Source organism: Diabrotica virgifera, chromosome 3 (assembly GCF_917563875.1).
Source record: "Diabrotica virgifera virgifera chromosome 3, PGI_DIABVI_V3a".
NCBI lineage: Eukaryota > Metazoa > Arthropoda > Insecta > Coleoptera > Chrysomelidae > Diabrotica > Diabrotica virgifera.
In genome coordinates this window covers 175927775-175955103 of record NC_065445.1, presented here as the reverse complement: position 1 = coordinate 175955103, position 27329 = coordinate 175927775, and the positions used below count along the sequence as shown (strand labels likewise).

Genomic DNA, 27329 nt, shown 5'->3' with positions numbered 1-27329 from the left:
TATTAGCAGTTTTCACTCTTAGATATCTATGTATGCTTCTTCTTCTTCAAAAGTGTCATATCAGATTTATCCGACGTTGGCGATCACCATGGCGAAGGCTTCTCGTTCTTCTGCAACATGAAATAACTGTTCTTTATTTGATATCTGAGTCCATTCCCGAATGTTTTTTTAACCAAGAAACTTGTTTTCTTCCTACACTTCTACGGCCTTCTATTTATGTATGCTTACACACATAATATATTTAAATTTCAAATAAATTTCCTTATAGTTTTTTACGCGCACGCCTATGTAGTAGGTACCTACGGAATTTTTATATAACATGAATATTATAAAAGTTCTAGCAAAACTGCTGAATAATGATAATAATCTATTGACAAGCTATTTTTAGTTACCTGTATACTTTTACCTTTTACTTTTAAACGCTTAATAATATTTTAGTTAAACTTTGATGATTATCGGTATTTTCCTAGATATATTAAATTCTAAATATAAAAATTATTATAAAATAATATATTATAGCCGTTGATTTATATACGTAAATTATAGATAATTTACGTATTAACTTATTTATGTTTAGCAAAACTCTGGGACAGATCGATTTTTAAAACAATCATAGTACAGTGGAACCCCGATAAGTCGGCCTCCGATAACCCGGAAGTCCGGCTATCCCGGACCGATTTTCATCAGACAAAACAAACATTTTTTCACTTTTACTGATGTGCTTGTGTATTTCATGTTTTGCAATTATAATGTGTATTAGTATATATTATTTATATACTCTGGGCTGGGCTAATTAGCAAAATACAAGGAAAAGTTATTTATAGTCTGTTCGCTAAACTCAGACGCAACTTTCTAGATATTTTAGTCGGTAATTTTGCCAATTTTAGCAAAATTGGCAAAAAATAATTTTTAAATAGTTAATAATCACTAAATATTTAGTAATTTTGCCAATTTTTGCAAAATTGGCAAAAAACAAAAAAAATATCGACTAAAATATCTAGCCAGTTGCGTCTGAGTTTAGCGAACCGACTATACCAGTAATTTTATTGCTGGAATCGAATCTTATGATTGTATATATTAATAATATAGGTATGCAAAGTCCGCAGATAGAGTGCTACTTTTTTATAAACAAAATGGCGCCCGAAAATCGTGTTTTTTTCAATTTTTGCTCTATAACTCCAAAGATTTTAACTTTACACCAAAAACACTCAAATAAAAAGTCACCGTAATTAAATTCTGCATAGAGGCGTGATTTGCCCGATTTACTTCGACGAAAAGTTTTCCCGGGAAATGCGAGTTTTTCCAACAAAATCTTTAATTTTCAATTAAAATTTTAGATAAGTAATTGTTTATCAATAATTAAATAACTCGGTAATATAAAAGCGCTTTTCGCATAGATTATAATTCCAGAAGCCCATGGAAATTGAATAAACAGTTAAGGAACAATTGAATTGTTAATTAAAAATTTACGGTCGCTGTAATAACCACAATAATTACTATACATAAGAATAACTATGATTTTTGAGTAAAAAGGTACCGTATCGATCCAATGTACTTTACATAATTGAAATTGGACCATTTAAGCGGCCTCAGGAATATTTTTAAATTATAAACAATTTTTTGGCTTATAAACAAATAGAAAATCTCGGTAAATACTAAATTAAATTAAATCATGAAAACGGTATCGGAAAAAAGCGGCAGGGCGCTTCTTTAAAAGAAAAAACGTTTAATTGTGATGAGTGGTTCCTGAGATACAACCGGTCAAATTTGAACGGCACTTACGGCAAAGATATAAACAATAGGATCATAATCTTCGAACCATCACCTTTTTGTTTTTGTCCTCTTTCTCCACACCAATTTTCATATCTTTAAAATTTTCATAACATATATTATTATAATAAAAACTATTGATATTACAATATCAAATAAAAAATTGAGTGAAAATTGACAAAAATAGCAAAATTCCAATCAAAAATTAGGTTGGAGAAGATGTAATCTCAAAGTTCAAATTCGGTCTACGTTAAAAAAATGCATTTTCTCGGCTTTCCATGGAGCAATATTCTTCATTCTTTTTTTGTTCCCAAGTAACTCGAGTAGAGCCATCTAAGTAACGCATTATTAAATGTCAAATATGCTTTTGTTTTTTTATAATTGATTAAATTAGTTATAAGAAAAGAAAACTACATATTTTTTCCAGTTGTAGACTTTTTTTAGAAAAACTTACTACAAGTGTACCTTTTAACGTGAAAAACAAATATTCTCATTTGAAAGCTGTATAATTATTTAAACAATCTTTATTTAAACAAATTAAAAATTTTTGTTATAATAAATAAATTAATTTATTATGACAAAAAAAATCAACTTTGACATTTAATAATGCGTTAGTTAGATGGCTCTACTCGAGTTACTTGGGAACAAAAAAAAGAATGAAGAAAATTGTTCCATCGGAAGCCGAGAAAATGCATTTTTTTAACGTAAGTATACCGATTTTGAACTTTGAGACGACATTTTCTCCAACGTAATTTTTGATTTAAATTTTTCTATTATTGGCATTTTTCATTCGTAATATCGATAGTTTTTATTATAATAATATATGTTATGAGTACTTTAAAGATATCAAAATTGGTGTGGAGAAAGAGGACTGAAACAAAAAGGCGATGGTTCAAAATTATGATCCTATTGTTTATCTCTTTGCCGTAAATGCCGGTCAACTTTGACCGGTTGTATCTCAGGAACCACTCATCACATTTAAACGTTTTTTCTTTTAAAAGAAGCGTCCTGTCGCTTTTTTCCAGTAATTTTATCACGATTTAATTTAATTTGATATTACCCGAGATATTCTATTTGTTAATAAGCCAAAAAATTGTTTATAACTTTAAAATATTCCTGAGGCCGCTTAAATAGTCCGATTTCAATTCTGTAAAGTACATTAGATAGGTACAGTATTTTTTTATACAAAAATCATACCTTTTCTTATGTAATATGGTTATTATAGCGATGGTAAATTTTTAATCAACAATTCAATTGTTGCTAAAGTGTTTATTCAATTTCCATTGGCTTCTGGAATTATAATCTATACGAAAAGAGCTTTTATAATACCAAGGTATTTAATTATTGATAAACAATTACTTATCTAAAATTTTAATTGAAAATTATAGATTTTGTTGGAAAACCCGCATTTTCCGGGGAAAACTTTGGCCGAAGTAAATCGATAAAAACACGTCTCTATGCAGAATTTAATTACGGTGAGTTTTTATTTGGGTGTTTTTGGAGTAAAGTTAAAATCTTTGGAGTTATAGAGCAAAAATTTAAAAAACACGATTTTTGGGCGCCATTTTGTTTATAAAAAAAGTAGCACACTATCTGCGGACTTTGCATACCTATATTATTAATATATACAAACATAAGATTCGATTCCAACAATAAAATTGCTGGTAAATAACTTTTCCCAAAAATGGAATATTCTCCGGTAATCTGCCCAGACTAATAATATGTATTGTATTAATTTTACCATATTTTTCGGATAATCCCCGGATCGGCCGCGGTCCCGATTAATCCGACTTATCGAGGTTCAACTGTATATTATTATTGTATCAATGTTTCAAACTTTACGCGATCCATCTTCAAGTGACAGTCATATTTTTGATTTTTGTAAATGGGAAAGTACATCATGTGTCATCTCATTTAAAATCTTTTGAAATACTGATTACAAAAATGTATAATACTTTAATACTTTTTAAGAGCGTTAGAGCAAAATTTCGGTCCAATATTTTTAAATTCATTAATTTTTTCCAATCCTGAGAAAACTAATAAGTATATTTGAAAACTTTAGACGTAGAATGAAAGATTAAGTACATTATTACCGAGGGTCGAAAGTCCCCGAATACTTTTATAATGTTTATTTTGATAAGTTACAGGGGTGAAAAAGAGGAGATAATTGTAAGATTTTTAATTTCAAATATATCATTCAAAGGAAACTTTTTGTTTATTCTAAAGAAATTTAGGCTCTCGATAATAATAATAAATTTTTCAAAAATATTAATTAGTTTTTTTTAGGATTCGAAAAAAATGAATCCATTTAAAAAGCATTGGCCCGAAATTTTGCGCATCACTCTTAAAAAGTATTAAAGTATAAATTACAAAGACATAAAATAATAAATATATAGGGTGTCCCAAAAGTAGTGGAACGGTCGAGAATATTTCGCGAAGTAAACATCGGATCGAAAAACTGAAAAATACATGTTCAATCATTTTCAAAAATCTATCCAATGACACCAAACACCAATCCCCACTACACCCCCTGGAGGTGGGGTGGGGGGTAACTTTAAAATCTCAAATGGAAACCCCTAGTTTTTCTTGCAGATTTGGATTCGTTACGTAAAAGTAAGCAACTTTTATTCAAGACATTTTTTCGAACTGTGGATAGATGGCGCTATAATTGGGAAAAACGATTTATCCTGATACCATAGGTAAATTATAGAAACGGTCTAATATCTCGAGAAATACACTTCCAAATGAGAAAACAAAAAACAGGTTTTTAATATTTTTCGAAAACCTATCGATAAACACCAAAAATAACCCTCCAACCCACCCCCTGGAGACGGGGTGGGGGGTTAATTTAAAATCTTAAATAGCAACCCCCACTTTTTATTGCAGATTCGAATTCGTCATGGAAAATTAAGCAACATTTATTCGAAACATTTTTTAAAATTGCTGATAGATGGCGCTAATAAATCGTATTTTTCCAATTAAAGCGCCATCTATCAACAATTCTAAAAAATGTTTCGAATAAATGTTGCTTAATTTTTCATGACGAATCCGAATATGTAATAAAAAGTGGGGGTTGCTATTTATGATTTTAAAGTTACCCCTCACCCCACCTCCAAGGGGTGGGTTAGAGGGTCATGTTTAGTGTTATTCGATAGGTTTTCGAAAAGTATTAAAAATCTTTTTTTTTGGTTTCTCATTTGGAAGTGTATTTCTCGAGATATTAGACCGTTTCTATAATTTACCTATGGTATCAGGATAAATCGTTTTTCTCAATTATAGCTCCATCTGTCCACAGTTCGAAAAAATGTCTTGAATAAAAGTTGCTTACTTTTACGTAACGAATCCAAATCTGCAAGAAAAACTAGGGGTTTCCATTTGAGATTTTAAAGTTACCCTCCACCCCACCTCCAGGGGGTGTAGTGGGGGTTGGTGTTTGGTGTCATTGGATAGATTTTTGAAAATTATTGAACACGTGTTTTTCAGTTTTTCGATCCGATGTTTAGTTCGCGAAATATTCGACCGTTCCACTACTTTTGGGACACCTTGTATAATAATTCTACGGGTTCCATTCTACGGGTTCTAGGGTGTTCCATTTAAAAAAATCATAAGATTGGTCTGCCACTATGTTATCGAAAACCCTGTAACATTCTAACTAATTTTGTAATGGGAATCTCAACGAGGCTACAATTTTTATTATTAAGTTTTATTGCTATCGAGTACTTTAGTTTAGCGGATCTACTGAGCTTTATTACACTAATCAATCATCCTGTATAAGACGAGGTGAGTCATAAGTTAAGGATAGTTCGTTTAGATTTTTTCGTGAACAGATTAACAGATTCCGCTATTTTTTTTTATTATTTTAGATTTTTTTGATCTAGATTTTTGTTGTTTACATTTTTGATTTTAGATCTTCTTTTTTGTACTTATAGCGGGTGGAAGAAAAGAGATGTTTTCTTATGTTAAGTATGGGACAACCTGTAGGGAGGACGAGGTGCAAAATGTATTTATACATCGGAATCTTATTATAGTCTTTATGTTGTATATGTTTTGTGAACATTTTGTTTTTTGAATGGCCATGATATCTTTCAAAACAAAGAAAATAGACGTTTTTGTAATTTAACATGTGTTTTAACGGAATCAAAAGTTTAAGACACCCTGTCATGTCGGGAGTAAAAAGTACAAAGGTGGGTATGCATGCATCGATATTATGTTCTAATCTCATTGTGAACATTTTATTTTTTAATTCCTCTGATATCTTTAATAACAAAGAAACTAGAAGATTTTACTTTTTAATATGTGTTTTAACTAACGATTTGCGATACGTGAGGAGGTCATGTCTTATCATATCACTAAGAAAAATTATTTCCTATATACAGGGTGTTTCATTAACAATTGTCCATATCGTAACTGGAGAAACCTTAGCACAAAATATGAAGATTAAACCCAAAACACTTCAAATAAAATATTCTTCCTTAGCGAGATACATAGTGTTTTATTACAAATATTCTAAAATGATTTTAGCCCATTGTTTTAAAACCTTCAAATATTTTGTGTTCAAACTTGACAAACAGTTTACACATGTTAGGATACTCTAACTAGCGTTAAAAGATAGTTTTTAGCTCTTACCAGAGGCGTGCCGTAGGAATATATACTTCATTTTCGATCCTTTTTCCCCCTCACAATCTACGCCACTGTCGTAATAATCATTTCAGCATATTTTTTGATTCCTTGTTACTTTTTTCATAAATATCATCCTTTTATCTCATTGCGATAAAGTTAGTAGTTTTCAACTATACTATTCTTTCAACTATAGTCTAAAATACATAATCTTATTGATACCTACTCCAGGGAAATAAGGCAAAAATATACCATGTTCGGGACACTTGAGCAGCCAGGTTGCAAATGGGTTTTTTGGGTACTATATACCTAATACATTATAAATACAAAAATGCCCGTCACAGTTCGGACGAGAAATTTAGTCATTAACAAATAAGTGTCAAAAATTGCAGTTTTTTCGTTTAAATCGCTACGGGTAAAAATAGGGTAATTAAATATCTTATTTATACTGTTATTCTTTTATTAGTTGAGCCAACGTTTAAAACTGCAGTTTTTGATGTTCGGTTCGATAATTTGTTGCTTCAGAAATTGCAAAATAAAACTAAAATTTCTAAAATAAAAAAATTGCTATAACTTTTGTGAAAATGACCTTAAGACTTTCCTATTGCACAAAAAGTTGAGATAAACAGTCTATATGTATAATGCACAAAAACTTTTAAGACGATTCGTCAATTAGTTTAAATTTTATTCAATTTGTTTTTCCCAATGAGCTTTTTTTCGCAATATTATTGTTCAGAAAATAGTAATGTAATAGCAATTCTGTGAAAACCACATAAAATAAGAAAAGTCATGATTTCAAAATGTTTTAAGAAAATCATTAAAAAGTCCTTTTTATTATTCCGAAAATATTTTACTAAAGTAGGGTCATTTTTAGTTCATAAACAATTTAAATAGCTTTGTTAATATTGACTGTAGAAACTACTTTGGGATTTAAAAAGCTGGTATTTTTATACGAATTTAAAAAAAAACACTTTTTGCCTAGGTAAATTACAGTCAAAGTTAGCCACTTTTTTATTTAGTTGACAGCTACTTTTTTATAACAATTAAGCAACCCAACTAGCGCCATTTCGAAGCTAAAGGTATATATTTTATAAATCAAAAATGAATAACCATTTTCAATTTCGTTGCAAAACGAAAACACAGCCGAACCATATTCTAGTCCAATCAGAGAGTGCTGCAAGCACCCCTACCGGTTTCGAAACTTACTAGTCTCTCATCAGGAGGCACATATGCTGCTCTCCCCGATCCAGCCAAAACAAACCCCAGCGTGCAGTCCCGAATTGCAACGAACGAAATGGCATAGATGCCCTAGCGGCAACTGCTAGCAAAAATACTAAGTTTTCACTCTAATGGCATATAAAACAACATAATGCTATTCTACATCCCACCAGAATGAAAACAATGGGAACCTTCTCCGGTTACACCTCTGAGGCTTCTACAATTTGCAAGCCATACGGATGCTAAGACTAAGGAAGATGAGGGAATTCTACAATTTACAATTCACGTCCCATCTGCTCAGCGCGGTAAAGTTCCAACGAGAATGGTTCCCTTCATACTCCACACAGAGTAAATGTAAATCAAAAATGAATAACCATTTTCAATTTCGTTGCAAAACGAAAACACAGCCGAACCATACTCTAGTCCAATCAGAGAGTGCTGCAAGCACCCCTACCGGTTTCGAAACTTACTAGTCTCTCATCAGGAGGCACATATGCTGCTCTCCCCGATCCAGCCAAAACAAACCCCAGCGTGCAGTCCCGAATTGCAACGAACGAAATGGCATAGATGCCCTAGCGGCAACTGCTAGCAAAAAGACTAAGTTTTCACTCTAATGGCATATAAAACAACATAATGCTATTCTACATCCCACCAGAATGAAAACAATGGGAACCTTCTCTGGTTACACCTCCGAGGCTTCTACAATTTGCAAGCCATACGGATGCTGAGACTAAGGAAGATGAGGGAATTCTACAATTTACAATTCACGTCCCATCTGCTCAGCGCGGTAAAGTTCCAACGTTTTGCTAGCAGTTATGCCATTTCGTTCGTTGCAATTCGGGACTGCACGCTGGGGTTTGTTTTGGCTGGATCGGGGAGAGCAGCATATGTGCCTCCTGATGAGAGACTAGTAAGTTTCGAAACCGGTAGGGGTGCTTGCAGCACTCTCTGATTGGACTAGAATATGGTTCGGCTGTGTTTTCATTTTGCAACGAAATTGAAAATGGTTATTCATTTTTGATTTACATTTACTCTGTGTGGAGTATGAAGGGAACCATTCTCGTTGGAACTTTACCGCGCTGAGCAGATGGGACGTGAATTGTAAATTGTAGAATTCCCTCATCTTCTTTAGTCTCAGCATCCGTATGGCTTGCAAATTGTAGAAGCCTCGGAGGTGTAACCAGAGAAGGTTCCCATTGTTTTCATTCTGGTGGGATGTAGAATAGCATTATGTTGTTTTATATGCCATTAGAGTGAAAGCTTAGTCTTTTTGCTAGCAGTTGCCGCTAGGGCATCTATGCCATTTCGTTCGTTGCAATTCGGGACTGCACGCTGGGGTTTGTTTTGGCTGGATCGGGGAGAGCAGCATATGTGCCTCCTGATGAGAGACTAGTAAGTTTCGAAACCGGTAGGGGTGCTTGCAGCACTCTCTGATTGGACTAGAATATGGTTCGGCTGTGTTTTCGTTTTGCAACGAAATTGAAAATGGTTATTCATTTTTGATTTACATTTACTCTGTGTGGAGTATGAAGGGAACCATTCTCGTTGGAACTTTACCGCGCTGAGCAGATGGGACGTGAATTGTAAATTGTAGAATTCCCTCATCTTCCTTAGTCTCAGCATCCGTATGGCTTGCAAATTGTAGAAGCCTCGGAGGTGTAACCAGAGAAGGTTCCCATTGTTTTCATTCTGGTGGGATGTAGAATAGCATTATGTTGTTTTATATGCCATTAGAGTGAAAACTTAGTCTTTTTATATATTTTATGTGTAAAAGTTTGAGTAAACTTTAAACTTCAACAGAGTTGTTAATAAAGCTTTAAAAATAACGTTCTAACGAAATCGATTTGTGGTCGGTGGAAATGAATTATTAAAATCCGTGCACTCAAAAAATGAAACTGATTCTTCAAACATAATATGCTGCGATTAATATCTTCAGAGCTTGTTGATGGATGTTTATCATATTTTTTTTTTAAATTGTATGTACTCGTAGTTTTGTAGAGTACGTTCTGTACGTAAATCCCCACCTAACATTTCAAAATGTTAGTGGGAGTTCCCCTTATCACTCAGGGATATGAAAAATAGATTACGACCGATTCTAAGACCTACCGAATATACATTTATAATTTAATAAAAATCGGTCAAGCGGTCTCGGAGGAGTATGAAAACTAACACTGTGATAGGAGAATTTTATAGATGTAAATATATAGATGGGTATTAACAAATAGGGGTTGGTGATGGAAAAGTGTAAATTAAGGGTTGTATGTATTTTTTAATCCTAAATCATATAAAATTAAGATTGACAATTTTATCTCAAAAAATAAAAATAAATGTCAGGGGGGCAACCCCCCTTATAACTTATGGGTATGAAAAATAGATTAAAACCTATTCTCAGTCCCATAGGATACAGTTGTAAAATTTCATAAAAATCGGCCGAGCCGTTTCGGAGTAGTATGGTAACTAACACTGTTACAGGAGAATTTTATGTATATTGAAGTAACTGTGAATTAAATAATAAAAGTGGCTAACTTTGACCGTAATTAACATAGGCAAAAAGTTTTTTTTTGAAAATTTGTGTAAAAATACCAGCTTTTGAAATTCCAAGGTAAATTTACTCTACAGTCAATATTAACAAAGGTATTCAAATTGTTTTCAAGCCAAAAATGACTCTACTTTAGTAAAATGTTTTCGTAGTGACAAAAATTACTTTTTTAATAATTTTTTTCAATAATTTGAAAACAAGACTATTGTTCTTTAATGTGGTTTTCACAGAATTTCTATATAATTATTATTTTCTGAACAATAACATTACAAAAAAAAGCTCTTTGGGATAAACAAATTGAATAAAATTTAAACTAATTGGCGAATCGTCTTATAGTTTTTTGTACAGTATATGGACTCTTTAACTCAACTTTTTGTGAAATATAAAAGTCGTAAGGTCACTTTCGCGAAAGTTATAGCAAATTTTTTATTTTCGAAATTTTAGTTTTATTTTGCAATTTTCGAAGCAACAAATGATCGGACCAAAATTAAAAACGGCCGTTTTAAACATTGGCTCATCTACTAAAAGAGTAGATACTATAAATAAGATATTTAATTATCTTATTTTTACCTGTAGCGATTTAAACGAAAAAACTGCCATTTTTGACCCTTATTTGTTAATAACTAAAATTCTCGTCCGAACTGTGACGGGCATTTTTGTATGTATAATGTATTAGGTATATAGTACCCAAAAAACCCATTTGCAACCTGGCTGCTCAAGTGTCCCGACAAAAACCTTATTTCCTTGGAGTATGAATCCATTACATTAAAACGGAAATAACTTGAAAACTACTTACTCTATCGCATTGAGACAAAAGGATGATGTTTATGTAAAAAGTAACGGGAAATCAAAAAAACATGATGAAATAAGTATTATTACGACAGTGGCGTACATTGTAAGGGGGAAAGGGGCGAAAATGAAGTATATATCCCTACAGCACGCCTCTGGTAACAGCGGAAAACTATCTATTAACGCCAGTTAGAGTATCCTAACATGTGTAAACTGTTTGTCAAGTTTGAACAAAAAATATTGGAATGTGTTAAAACCATGAGCTAGAATCATTTTAGAATATTTTGTAATAAAACACTCTGTATCTCGGTAAGGAAGAATATTTTAATTTGATGGTTTTGAAGTTTTCGATCTTACACTGAGACTATTTACTAAATGCTACGTGTGGTTGGTGCTGCTATATGGTATAGAGGGATGGGCATTCAAAACGATGGATATAAACAGATTAGAAGCTTTCGAAATGTGGCTTTATCGTCGTATCCTAAAAATACCATGGACGGCGAAAGTCACAAATGTAGATGTCCTTAAAAGAATCGATCAAGAGCGCCAGCTTTTCGAAAACATCAAGAAAAGAAAAACGGCGTATTTGGGTCACATCATGCGAAACGAAAAATGCCATTTCCTTCAACTTATAAATTCAGGGTAAAATTGAAGGCAAGAGAGGAATAGGACGCAATAAAATGTCCTGGCTCCGAAACATAAGGCAATGGACAGGGATTAACGACATACAACCTCTGATACACATTGCAAGAAACAGAGAGTTAATGGAAAATGTGATCGCTAACATCCATTAGTGGATTTGCATCTGAAGAAGAAGAAGAAGAAGAAGAAGAAGAAAAAAATCATATTTTATGTTGAAACAAAGTAAAGGACCCGCGCCTTGGCGCTTGGCGCCCCCAACATCCTGGCGCCCGTGTTCACCGCACACCCTGCACAATAGGTAAAGCCGCTTCTGACTATTACCCTAAGCGCCAACTACCTAAGGCTACGGCTCCACGGGCGAGAAATTGACGCTAGCAGCAGCAGTAAAATGAACTTAAGGTTCCGCGGAACGGAATGGGAATAGCCGAACTGAACCGACTACCAGGGCCGGCGATAACGGGCCTGCAAGGGATGCACTGCAGGCGGGCGCCCCTGTTTGGGGGGCGCCAAAATGACCTTTTTTCTGTCGGTGTTATACAAAATACTAATTTAAAAGACACCGAAGGTCGCCTATGCTTCTTTTACAGGCGGGCGCCTTATACCCTAGCGCCGGTACTGCCGACTACGCACAAGTCCTGTAGTCGGTACAGTCCGGCTATTCCTATTCCGTTCCGCGGAACCTTAAGTTGATTTTACTGCTACTGCTAGCGTCAATTTCTCACCCGTGGAGCCGTAGCCTAAACAGCAAATTGAACAATCTCGTCTGTCTAATGGCGCGTCCGCATTGACAAATTGTGCGTATCAGCTGTTCGTCGCAAATATTTGTGTGCTCGAAGTAAGTTATGCTAGTGTGGACGTTTTCGTCACATAAATCGGACGCAAGAATTTTCGACGCACACAACGCACACGCTCCATCGGTTATCGTTTATCGTTTTCGAGCGAAGATCAAAATGATCAGAGCACCGCGTCCTCACTGGTAAAAATTTGCGACGTTCAATACGCACGAAAAATTTACCAAAATCGGACGCGCCATTATGTTGCGCTGTGCATACCGCTTACCAGGTCGACAAAATAAGGTATCGGTAAGAATTGTTTATGTTATGTGCTTTAAAGTGTTAATTATTATTTTTTATTGTTACTTTAGTTTTGTTTCAGTTAAAACACATGTTAAAGAGTAAAACCACGTATTTTTTTTGTTTCTAAAGAAGGGACATTCAAAAATCAAAACGTTCACAAAACATAAGACTACAATACGATTCCTATGTATACTCACACTCATGTGCGCCCATACCCAGGGGCAGGGGGGCCGTGCCCCCCCTAGCTTTTCGGGTGCTTTAAACTATATATGGTTATCCAATATTTGGCCGCCCATGCTCACACTTGTACCTCGTCCTCCCTACAGGATGTCTCAAACTTAACATAAGAAAAACATTTCTTTTCTTCCCCTGGTATAAGTACAAAAAAGAAGTTTGAGACCGAAGACAAATTGAAAATAATAATAAAAAAATAGCGGAATCCGTTAATCTGTTCACGAAAAAATCAACTATGAAAATGAGCATAATTTTCTATATACCTAACTTATGCCTCGCAGTACATATACGTACATCCAGAACTAAACTCCTTGTAAATTCCCCAATTATAAGTATTTACATTTTATGAAATGAAATACATTCCAATAAATGTAACATTATCAGTAGATATAATTTTATAGGTATTTTGTAATATTACGCAAATATTATTCTGTAAAATCTGAACTAAAACAAAGCTTTTTATTTTTATGCCTTTTTAAGAGGAAAGGAACATTTTGACGCCTGTCAAAATTTTCAATGTATTTTAAATGTAATCATTTTTTCGAATCCTGAGAAAACTAATAAGTATTTTTGAAAAATGTAAACGCAGAATGAAAGATTACTTTAGTACCGAGGGCCGAAAGTCCCTTAGAATGAATAAAAAGTTTCTTTTGAATGAGATATTTGAAATTAAAAATCACACTAAATTTTCTCTTAGTTTTTCACCCCTGTAACTTATTAAAATAAACATTATAGAAGTTTTCAGGAACTTTCGGCCCTCGGTAATAATGTAATCTTTCATTCTGCGTGTAAATTGTTGAAAAATACTTATTAGTTTTCTCAGGATTCGAAAAAAATAAACCTATTTAAATAGCATTGAAGCCGAAAGTTCGTACCCATCCCCTTAAGCTTTAATTAAAAATTTGTTGTATTGTATTGACCTGCTTCCCAGAACCAGTAAAAGGTTAAATTCAATACCAAATTTATATCTTCAGATCACTATCCGAATAAGTACAGTGGAACCTCGATAAGTCAGATTAATCGGGACCGCGGCAGATCCGGGTTATCGAAAATCCGGGTTAGCCGGAGAATATGGTAAAAATTAATAAAATACGGTATACTTAGCAGCGATAGGTAGTTGACGTATTCCATGACGTTTTTTCCATCTATTCAGCCAATCTTGACTCGCAGTGAAATTTGGTTCACAATCAGGCAACATTTTATTAAGCTTGAGTGCTGTTTCTTGAATAATTAATTGGTCCAGAAACTGGTAAACTACGTTCCCGTTCCGCACAAAACCACACATGCAAAGCGTCGTCGAGAGTCTCATTTTTAGCTTTCTTATCTTTGCACCGATTGTACAAACTGTGATTTTTGTTATCATTTTGAAACAAAATTCTTCGATTTTAGTTTTATTTTTCTTCCAATCCGATACTGTAGATGTACCGACACCATATGATGCTGCAATTGTTTTTAAAGATTCGCCTTTATCAATCCTACCTAATGCTTCTAGTCTCTTTTCCATTGTCACCACAACATTTTTACGTTTTGTTGGCTTCACGTAGGCAAAAAATCACGCAAACATCTGAAGCACGATTACAGAACGGAAGCGAACAATACAACTGTACTACACACAATACGGTCACAATCGGAACGATGTTATGTTATTTAAAAACAGTGGAGACTAGACCATTGCTTAAAATTTGTTTTTAAATAGTCTCTTGGTCTTTTTTAAACAATGCTAAGGCAGTTTGAAATAAATAAAGGAATACAGGTGCCTATTGTTTCCGATAATCCGAAACAATGAACGTCGCTCTGCCGCCGTGTGCCATGAGTTATTTTTACTATCGTACAGTTCAAATTACACAAATACACATTGTCAATCAAATATTATACATATTACATAAATTTTTATTGTTGAAATGGTTGTCTGATGAAAATCGGTCCGGGTTAGCAGGACTTCCGCGTTATCGGGGGCCGACTTATCGGGGTTTCACTGTATTTCAAGAAATTTATTGTATTGCAAAAGATAATGAGAATGTTCCACGGATTGGAAATCAAGACTTCAAAACAAATGTAATATCTAATTCTCATTACAATCAATAATGTGTGGTTTGAATTCCATGTAACAAAATACTTTAATTTAGACAGTGCCACATAAAAAAAGTTTCGAAACCTCCTTTCAAGATAATAAATGAGTTGCTTACAATTTAGAAAACAACAGAAGTTTTAAAGAAAGTTCGGTAATTTGGTTAAAGTAGTTTTGAAGGAAAAAAGTGAACTCTTAAAATAGCTACAATTTAGAAGATTTACTTTAAGTAAGTATTTAAAAAAACAAGAATTGTTACAAACAGTAATTATTACTCAAATCTACTTTAAAAATCATATTTGTAAAATATAGGTAATACTAGGTAGGTAGGTAGGTACATTCTGTTCCCAAAATATATTCTTCCGATTGTACTTGGCACTGCTTTTTTATTTTGCGACCACAAAAACATCGGAAAACAGCATTTTCATTATTATACGCGAATATTTAGGTATGAGAAAGCTCTTTTCATATGGGTGCCACTTTTTCTCACCCCAGAGCAAGAAAACAAAAGTTTTTTTGCAAAACATAAAGATTTTGTACCTACTTGATTATGTGATATCGTGATATAGGGCAGTCAATGAGGGTATTTGGCTCCGAATTCCATCCTACTACATTGATTTACTTAATATTTTCACAGTAAGTAGGGAATAGCTCAAGAAACAAAGTCTACCCTATGCCGATGTGCGATTTTATCTTGGGGTGATTCCCACCCCTTCTCTGGGATAAAAAATTTTTTGGTTAAAATAGCCAAGGCAAAGGCTAGAGAACCTAATTGTAAGCAAAAACTGTTCTATAATTATTTTTTGAAAAGTCAATACTTTTTTATTTATTCGTGGCTGAAAATTGAAAGGTATGTCAAAAAATATGAATTTCGCTCAAGAGTAAAATACGTTTATCGTTTATCACAATATCGAAAATTGTTATTATGAAACGGTATTTAGAATTAAAAACTATGTTTCAGTATGTAATTACATCCTTCTAATTGAAATATTCTGAACTATAAGGTACTTGACTTTTGATCTAAATTTATCTTTTTTGACATACCTCGTATAAAATTGATAAAATTTGATATAACATGGTTGTATTTTAGGTTTTAGACCAGCGGTTCTCAACCACCGTGTCGCGACACACTGGTGTGCCGGAAGAACCTATCAGGTGTGTCGCGGGATTTACGAATACGATATTTTTATTTTTATTTTTTTACTTATTATAATATACCAATCATGCATATTGTTCTTGTTATGTTCTTACGAAATAAAAAATAATATGCTTAATATATTCATCTGTACTTACCTACCACCAGCAAAAATTTGTACATAATATAAGGGTGTCGCGAATCTGTAAGGAGTACGTTAGTGCGTCGCTGAGTAAAAAAGGTTGAGAACTGCTGTTTTAGACCATCGAGAACTTACTAATTAAGAATAACTTTTTTCGTAAAATTAATAACAAAAGAGTTATCAGAATTGAAATAACTGAAAATAATGTTATCCATAATTAAAAAAAAAAAAAAAAAAATTTAATTACAACGATGTATGTAATTGCACATTAGAATATAGTTTTTAATTCCAAACAACTTTTCATAATAGCAATTTTCAATATTGTGAAAAATAAAGCTATTTTACTCTTGAGTGAAATTCAAAGTTTTTGACATACCTCGTATAACATTCATAAAATTTGATATGTGATGGTTGAATCTTGGGTTTTGGACCATGCAGAACTTTTCATAAAGAATAACTTTTTTTCGTAAAATTAATAATAAAAAAGTTGTAATGGATACAACTTACAGGGACATAATACTATATAAAGTTATTAAAATAAATCAAAACTTTTTGAGTTATTAAAGATCAAAGATTTTAATTTTTCGTAAGAAAAATGTATGTTTTTAACCGATTTTTTATAAATAACTCAAAGACTATAAGTTGATTGCCCCCGAAAAAGTTGATCGCATTAAAACTTATGCTCCAAAAATTTATCTTTTAAAAAATTTTCAAAAAAATGTTATTTTTTTTTTGTTTTCAATAACTCCGTTAATTTTTATGACATGAGGTTCACCTAAAAATCATTTGAAAGCTAATTCCAAGGGCTATTACACCACGTTAAATTTAATCTTTGAAACTCCTTACTTTTTTTAAAAAATAAAAGGTTAAATGTCCCAGGTTACATGGTTCTCGCAGCAAAATTTAAGATCTTAACCTTTTTTTCTCGGTTATTTTTTACCCTAAAGAAATAGTAAAACAGGTAAAAGATTTGATACAGAAAAAAGTAAAATTTAGTTATACCTATATCATTTTTTCCGTATATTGAATATTTTTTAAGTTATCAAAAGGAAATGAAAATTACGATAATTTTAAGAATTCTGATTTTTTAAACCATATCTTTTTTTTTCAAAAATATGCATTCTAAACCGGTTAAAATTGTTGAAATCATTACTTATGCTAATATAAAAAATTTTTGTAAGGATTACTATAAATTTTAATTTTTGTGGAAATGGCGTATGTTTTATTTTTCACTTTTTCCTAAAAAATTCGAAAGGGTTCTTTTATTTTCATCATAACTGCTTAATTTTGATACTATTAACTTCTTCTGGAGCTCATTTGATAGATATTCCGAAGTACTTTGACAAGTATTTTATGGATGTATATTACACAATGTATCGTTTTCCCGTTATTTACCTAAGCTTGAATACTTAGATTTGAGTACCCATCAAAAAAAAGATACATTCAATTACCCATAGCTCACTTTGAATTAAAATTTTGTATTCAATTTTTTTTGTCTTCAATTTTGGTAATATTAACGTTTTTGTAAAAGCTTACAGTTTTTGAGTTATATGATGTAAAAAAACCGCTTTAAAACATGCATTTTTTTCCAAAAAAATAAAATTTCGATTTTAATAACTCAAAAAGTATTAATTTTTATTAATAACTTTATACAGGGTGTCCCGAAAAGATTGGTCATGAATTATACCATAGATTCTGAAGTCAAAAATATGTTGATTGAACCTAACTTACTTTAGTACAAATGTGCACATAAAAACAGTTATAGCCCTTTAAATTTACAAAATAAAAATCAATTTTTTCTAATATTTCGAAATCTATTAGAGATTTTTTATTGAAAATAGGCTTGAAAATTCTTATAGCAGGAAAATTTTAACAAAAAATTATAGTGAAATTTGTGCACCCCATAAAAATTTTATGGGGTTTTGTTCCCTTAAACCCCTCCCAAACTTTTGTGTACGTTCCAATTAAATTATTATTGTTGTACCAATAGTTAGACACAATATTTTTCAAACTTTTTTCCTCTTAGTCTTTTTTCGATAAACCAGTTTTTATCAAGATGCGGCTTCTTTTTTATTATGTTTACATAAAAATTGTATGGGGGTTTCGTTCCTTTAAACCCCCAAATGTTTGTGTACGTTACAATTAAACTTTTATTGCAGTACCGTTAGTTAAATACAGTGTTTTTAAAAATTTTGCCTCTTAATATATTTTCATATTATAAAAATGTAAATTATAGATTTTTCATATTATTACCAGGTCTCTATAATCGTACTTAACCATATACAAATATGTGGTGGATTTGACAAATATTCAAAATATCTCGATAAAAACTGGCTTTTCGAGAAAGTACTAAGAGGCAAATAAGTTTTAAAAACACTGTGTTTAACTAATAGTACTTTAAGAATAATTTAATACGAACACACACAAAAGTTTAGGGGGTTTAAGGGAACAAAACCCCCATAAAATTTTTATTTAAGGGAACAAAAACCCCTTTAATTTATTGTTAAGATTTTCCTGACATAAGAATGCCACACGTCTATTTTCAATAAAAAATCTCTAATAGTTTTCGAAATATTGAAAAAAATTGATTTTCATTTTGTATCTTCAAAGGGCTTTAACTTTTTTATGTGCATATTTGTACTAAGGTAAGTTAGGTTCAATCTACATATCGCACACCTAGTTCAATAGTGCCACAAGTGCAAAACACAATATCCTCGAGAAATGAGCAAAACGTTCTGTAGCAAACGCGTTATGCCCTGTAAATAATTTATTTTGAGAATGACTGGCTTCGAAATTACAATTTAGGTAGCATATTATACAGTTATTCGCTGGATCTTATTACAATTTATTAAAAATAAAACGTTATTATGATTTTGATAGTTATGGCGATATTGCATTGTGAAGAAAGTTATTTATAAAACGATACCGAAAGGAGATACGGCGGCAATATAATGAAAAAAGCAATTGATTTTTGCAGTTGTGGCTGTATTGAATTACATCGGTTATATTGTGGCAGTGTATATTATCGCCACATCTCTCTTGATTTTTGCAGTTGTGGCCATATTGAACATATTGAGTTACATCGGTTGTATTGTGGCAGTGTATATTATCGCCACATCTCCCAGTTACGGCCATATTGCATTTTCAAAACCTCCAAAAACCCTACAGTGAAATACCGAAGTAACTTACTTTATACTTATCCAAAACAATATTTTAGTTCAGGCTGTATTGAATTAGATGGGCCATTATATGGGCAATATTTTACAGCCTTAACCCAAAATTCGAATTTTTTGCAGTTGTGGCACAATTTAACTAGGTGTGCGATATTTTTGACTCCAAAATCTGTGGTATAATCTATGACCAATCTTCTCGGGACACCCTGTATACCAAATATTGCTTAGAATTTGTCTATCGATTATTGGTATTATTTTTAATAAAATAGTTTCCCCCCCCCCACTCCATAAGAGGTGGCATCCACCCCCAGAGTAAAAGCGCAAGTTAGTACCATGCCACCTTTGTTCCCTGAGGTATCCTCTAACTACTCACCAATTTTCATGAAAATCCATGGAGGTTCAATGAAATCGGAGGTAAAGACCTTCAGTAACTGCAGTATCAATATTTTTCGAGTTTTTTGCAAGTGAAAATGATTATTTTTCAACAAAAAAAAACACGTTTTAAGGCGGTTTTTCGCAAACAACTCAAGTATTTTATCGAAAAAATATTCTTAGCAAAAATATAGCCTATAAAAAACCTAAAAAAATGGTGTATGAAGTCTATAGACCCAGTAAAAGCTAAGTTTTAGCTCACGAAAAATACGTTCTTATTCGTCAAATTCCAAATAAAATATTTCAACATGAAATAACCAAAAAAATAACAATTTTTGGGGAAACCCATTAAAACGTTTTTAAAGTATTTAAAAAAAGCTTTATTTTTTTTAGTTTCTAGCATCAAAACTAAGCGACATACGCTCAAATAAAGTTAGCCCTTTTTTGGTAAAAAAAAAATCATGACATTCTCCCCCTATTTAAGGTGCTAAATAGGGAGAAATTAATAGTTACCGCTTTACAATTAATTTACTTTATACAGTGAGGACGATTTAGTTGGAATAAATTCATTTTCTCGAGAGTGAGCGATTTTGGAGAGAAATCCCGAAACAGATCAATTTTTATTTTTAAATTACGATTCTTTGGCATATGCATCATACTAGTGACGTCATCCATCTGGGCGTGATGACGTAAACGATGATTTTTTTAAATGATAGTGGAGGTTGTGTGATAGCTCCTTTGAAAGGTAATTCTATTCAGCAATATAAACAATAACATAATTATTTATACAGGGTGGCCAAAAAAATGTTTTTGAATTAAATTAATTGGGACAAAAAAAAAGAATTTATGTTATTTATTAAATGCAAAATACATTTTACTGTTTTCCGAAAACAAGAAAAAATGTATACTTGATAAATAGATATTGTTTTTCGCTTAAATTCAATATTAAAGCTGCCACCCAGATGCCTCTTAGCAATTTGAACATTTAATTTAAGCGAAAAAGGCAATGTTTATTTTTCAATTTAATATTTTTTCCTGTTTTCTGACAGAAGGAAAATGTATTTTGTAATAAATAAATTACATACATTCATCTTTTTGTCTTAATTAATTTAATTTAAATTTTTTTTGGACACCGTGTATAAATAATTATAATATTTATATTAGTCAATAGAGAATTTAATTACCTTTCGAATGAGTAATCACACGACACCTATTCTCATTTAAAAAATAATTCGATTACATCATCACGTCCAGATGGATGACGTCACTAGTATGATATAAATGCCAAAAAATTACAATTTAAAAATAAAAATCGACCTGTTTCGGGATTTACCTCCAGAGTCGTCCATTCTCGAGAAAATGAATTTATTCGAACTCAAACGTTCTCACTGTATATGTATTGTTTACACGATCTAAAAGTTTGACCGGTTCGAAGTGTTTAGTTTGAAAACATTTGGTTTGATATAAAAAAAAATGTTTCTAAAATTTTGTAAAAATGCCCTTTTTTCAAAACAACTTTTGAAGTGCTAAATAGGGGGAGATTTTCATAATTTTCTTACCAAAAAAAGGGCCAACTTTATTTTGAGCGTAACTCGCTTAGTTTTGATGCTAGAAACTTTTATGAAAAATAAAAATTAAGTTTTTTTATACACTTAAAAAAGTTTTTATGGACTTTCCCATAAAAGTGCTTCATTTTTGGGTTATTTCACGTTGAAATATTCCATTTAGAATTTGACGAATAAGAAGAATATATAGCCTTTACGAATACACAATTTTTTTGTTTTTTACATTTTTTTTCTAAGAATAATTTTTTCGATAAAATACTTTTTTACTTATTAGCGAAAAACTGCCTGAAAACGTTGAAACTTTTTTTTTGTTGAAACATTTTCTATCGCAAATAACTCGACAAAGTGTTGACTTAGTAAAAAAAAACTATACAATGAAGGTTGGTTAAAATGAGTCAATTTATCCATTTCTTGACTTATTTTAAATGCACGTTTTTTCATCCCCGACAAGGGGTGACTGTCACCCCTCAAGTAAAATTACTTTACACACGTCCTTTTCTCGTTTTTCTTATATTTTCATACTTTTTTGTTATTGACATTAATCATTTTTTGTATTGTAATTTTTTAGGAGAACTACTTTGTGAAGATGATCAAATTAAAATTGTGGCTATAAAAGTTCTCAAAGATACTGCCAACAAAGAAGCCGAAGAGGACTTTTTAAGGGAGGTTGAAATAATGAGCGCATTTAGACATCCCAATATTCTTTCTTTACTTGGAGTGGTTCCGAAAGGTAACGTATTTTTTATTGTTATAAGTAAATATTAGTCAATTATCTTAATAAATATTAAATGTACTATTCACAAAAAGTATCGCATAATTTTTGAAACCGGAAGAAAGTTTAAAAATAATTTTTATTTTTTTAAACGGAATGTTATAATGCTCGTCTATTGTCGTTTTTATGTGTTAACAAACCCAAAAAAATTGAAACGTGTTTCTGCAAAAAAAAACAGTAAACAAAACGTTGTTAAGAGGCTGCAGTAGCGATCAACAGGTAGCAACAAACGCGTTCCAAGATTGCGGCTCTAATTTTGAATATTTTATCGAGATATTTGGCACACATATTCGTAATATAATAAAGAATGGCGGTATAGAGCCCAATTTTATAAATATGCTAGTACGTGGAAATTACTCTATAACTAAATACAATACTGAAAAAAGGAGCCTGTACCGCCATTAAGAAGAAAAAAAAATAAACTTTCGTCAAATAAACTTTTTTATCCCATGCCTAGATTTTGTGTATTCTTGGAACTACTAATTTTTTTTATTTCTAACAAGAAATCGAATATATTATAACTAAATAACTAATTAGGCAACATAGAGAAATTATCACTGTCATTTTGACAAACCTGCGTCAGATTTTCTCTAATATGTTCTGTTATTTTTATCGATATCTGTTGAGTGCAGTAGTGTGTTAATTTAAGAATTCGTTTTTGTTGTTTCATAGGAAAGTAGTGTTTATTGATAGTTAATTTATTATATATTTATTGTTGTTGTATAAGCTGTTGGCCTCTTTGAAAGAATAGATTGTTGTTAATTGTGAGTTTTAGTTATATGTAGGTAGGTAAGTATATTTTACGTAAACATATATCCTAATGCGAGTATATAAAGTTTTAGGAGGATTTTTTATTCTAAAAATATTATCAATAGTTTAACAAAATGGAAAAAGTAAATCAAACGAAAAATAAAGTGAAACCTTCCAAGAAAAAGTCCATTAAAAACCGTGCCAAAATTATGCGAAAATCGAAATTTGTTTCGCTTCACAACAAAAAATGATAATTTATTATTGTTTTATCATTAGATATTTCATGCAAATACCTTTCTAAATACCTATCTTAACATAAAATGTTCACCCATTTTGGTTTATTTTTATAAATATCTATTTATTAATAATAAAATCGTTTTCTATTACTTCCATTTAGCGCGACTATGATATTGTCAAAATATAAAACCTTAGATAATGTCAAAGATTACCACTGTTGCCAAAGTTTATGATACTATCTCCCGAAGTTATATTTGTTTACTGTTTACTCTTAAAGAAAAATATTTATTTTGGACATTTGTGTTCGAGAAGTTGATCTGTGCTCTACTATGTCTGCTTCAGTTTTCAATGAGGAGGTGAGTTCTTACAAAAAATGAGTAATATAACGTCAGAACAAGCAGCTCAAATTGTAGCTTTAATTGGAGATGGACGATCGCAGCAATATCTTGTTGATATTATGGAAATCTACCAATCCGTTTCAAGTACTTTAAGAAGGTATACTTAGAAAAAGTGGAGGATAAACAAGAAGACATTATTTACATCAGCAGACTTTGATTACACATCATGTTACATCCAGACAACTGCGAAATGATCTTTCCACAGCCCATGGCCCGTAATGTTCGATTCGCAAAGTGACAATTCGATTAGAAACAGATTAAGGGAATTTGGAATCAGAGCAAGAATACCTGCTACTGCTCCACTGTTAACAAGTGCATGTATGCACATATAGCACGTTTGAGTTTTGCACCAGAACATGCCGATTGGGATATTAACGACTGGAATAATATTTTTTTTTACTGATGAGTCAAAATTTGTACTTTGTGGATCCGACAGACACTTTGCACGGTCGGATCCAAAAAGTGAAAATCGTGACTCATCAGTAAAAATTATATTAGCCCAGTCCTTAATATCGCAATCGACATGTTCTGGTGCAAAACTTAAACGTTCCATGCGGTGTGCCCTCGTTAACAGTGGAACAGTAGCAGCATTCTGGCTCTAATTAAAAATTCCCTTAATTTGTTTCTATCCGAATTAATGATTCGAATATTACGGGCTGTGGAAAGATCATTTCGCAGTTGTCTAGCTCTAGTTGTAACACGATGTGTACACAAAGTCTTCAGATGTAAATAAAGTTCATCTGCGGGCATGCCCGCCGAGAGTGGGGTACAGCCGGTACATTTTACCCGGGCCCGGCGATGAAAGGGGCCCGGTGTCGATCAGACCAAAGACGTAAATTTTCCCCTTTTTTTGCTCTTCACTTTATGTGCATAATGCGTTTAATTAACACTCGGCTATATTTTATATGAGCTTTACCTCTATTTTAAATATATTTTATTGTTTTATTTCAAAACGGCGCAAGAAGCTTGCCAGATTTTTTGATGATCTGCTTAGGCCTAGTAGTGACCCAACTGATAATTTTGAGTCCCACGAAATATTTCGTTGTGAAATTAAACAATTAAACAATTTAACCCGCTGAAGAGGAAAGATTCTTTAGCTGTCTTTCTCTCATTAAAAATGCTATGAGATCTACAATGACGTAGGATTGGTTAACTGGCATAGCAATTTTGTGCATCGATGGTTTGGTAAAATCATGCGATTTTTCGAAAATTATAGACGTCTTTGCAAATCAGAAAACTCGAAAAGCACCTGTATTATAAAAATTTTTCGCTATTATAAGTATAAGTAATCAAAACATAATAAAATTTGTATTTGAAATTATTCTTATTATTTATTATTGACAATTTTATTTTTTATTAAAATTTAACAATTTTTTCGCTCTTCACTTTTACGGAGGGCCCACCCTTTACTTGTTACCGGGTCCCTCTCATCCCTCTCGGCCGCCCTGTCTGCGGGATTCGTGTACCTGGAACGTCCTGAAAATACCTTCTTAAAGCTCTTAAAACGCTGGATTGGTGGATTTCCATAACATCACCAATATATTGCTGCAATCGTTAATTTCCAATTGAACCTACAATTTGGCCTGCTTGTTCTGACATATTACTCATTTTTTTGCAAGAACGCGCCTCCTCATTGAAAACTCGAGCAGACATAGTGCACAGATCAAATTGTCGAACACAAATGTCCAAAACAAATATTCTCCTTTAACAACATTTTGTTTACTGTTTTTTTTTTCGGCAAAACACGCTCCCACTTGAAATGTTATGGATTTGTAGGCACCTAAAGGAGATGATTGATTTGACAAGTATTATAACATTCTACTAAAAATTAAAAATTATTTTTTAACTTTTTTCTGTTTCAAAAATTTTGCGATAGTTTTTGTGATTAGTGTATATGTTACCGGCCAAACTCGATTTCAGGATAAACTAGTTTGGCCTATGCCAAACTAGTTTGTCCTAAGCGCGTTAGGATAAACTAGTATGGCCTAGGCCAAACTAGTTTGTCCTATCGCGCGTAGGCCAAACTAGTTTGTCCTAGGCCAAACTAGTTTATCCTGATATAAATACACACTTCAGGCCAAACTAATTTATCCTGATATTAGTCCAAACCACAGTATAAAGATAGACAGTAAAACCTCTTCCATATCGGCACTTTGATCTCAAGAAGTAATACCGGCAGTACGAAATTGGTAATTCACCAGTGGTGGATGGGGTTTTTCCCTTATGCGACTAGCAATGTGAGAGTGGATCAAAAGCGACTGGGAACATTGCGCGGTCGCCATGCGCGACTAAAGATTTTACTTCCAATTTTTCGGAGAGTGGTTCTACTGTCCCTCTTTATACTGTGGTCTAAACCAATTTAGCCGAGTCGAAAGTAATTTAGCGAACATGTAAGGACTTTAGCATGCGGGGAATTCACAAATCACGTCCCAACAGGGATGGCAAAAAAAAATATACATCGATATATTGTATCATATTATGTATGATACATGGAATGAATATATCATATATATATATATATATATATATATATATATATATATATATATATATAAATCAAACAGATGAAATAGAGAATGTGGAAAAATCCCCTTACGAACAATTCACACATCCACCATTTCGGGTTGGGAAAAATTTTTCGAATAGAATCAAAGATCCAAACACCAGTTCTTAGAAATGTGTTTCGCCCTCTTCAACCTCTCTGGGCTTATATATATATATATATATATATATATATATATATATATATATATATATATATATATATATATATATATATATATATATATATATAGAATGTGGAAAAATCCCCTTACGAACAATTCACACATCCACCACTTTGGGTTGGGAAAAATTTTTTTTGAATAGAATCAAAGATCCAAACACCAGTTCTTAGAAATGTGTTTCGCCCTCTTCTAGGATCTACATCTCATGTTTTTAAACATATATTTTACTTACTTTAAGTAATTAGGGAATTAAAATTTGAGACTGTCATTGTCGGACTTGCCGTAGATTTACGCACCTTCTATGTCTAGGTCTCGAATGTTGTTTTTTTGATTGGAATGTGTCTAAAGATATTCAACCTCTCATCTTTATTGATAAGCCCAGAGAGGTTGAAGAGGGCGAAACACATTTCTAAGAACTGGTGTTTGGATCTTTGATTCTATTCAAAAAATTTTTTCCCAACCCAAAGTGGTGGATGTGTGAATTGTTCGTAAGGGGATTTTTCCACATTCTCTATTTCATCTGTTCGATTTCGTACGAGTGGTCGTCAAACCATTAACCTTGGATCTTTTGATCACTGAGTGTGTTTCAAGGATCTACATCTCATGTTTTTATATATATATATATATATATATATATATATATATATATATATATATATATATATATATATATATATATATATATATATATATATATATATATATATATATATATATATATATATATATATATATATATATATATATATATATTGATGTGATCTTGATTTTTGATATGAGATAATATTCTTATATGTCACTTAATTTAATCAATGTATTAATACTAATCTAATTAATTAACCAGATCACATATCAATATGTTTTCAATCTCAGGGCGAATTATAAATTAATTACTTACTTTCGTGGCTTCTAAATATTTCTTAATGGTTCCTAATCGGGATAGAAAAGAAAAAAGTAAAAAAAAATACACATATGGGTTACAATTATAATCAAAATATTTTTTATTTTATTTAAAAGGCAATCAATGCTTAATATTTGCTATTTCTTATTATTCTTAAACATAACATTTACAAATGGGAATCTTATTTCCTTTTGGTTTTCAATTG

The 27329-nt window shown here is 32.0% G+C and overlaps 1 protein-coding gene across 1 annotated transcript in view; it reads left to right on the top strand.

Moving 5' to 3' along the window:
- LOC114339427 (tyrosine-protein kinase transmembrane receptor Ror-like) overlaps positions 1-27329 on the top strand; it is a 294108-nt gene that overhangs the window by 230917 nt on the left and 35862 nt on the right. The window contains exon 6 of the mRNA XM_050647610.1: positions 21909-22070. Within this exon, the coding sequence (XP_050503567.1) occupies positions 21909-22070 (162 nt within the window). The remainder of the gene's footprint in view (positions 1-21908; positions 22071-27329) is intronic.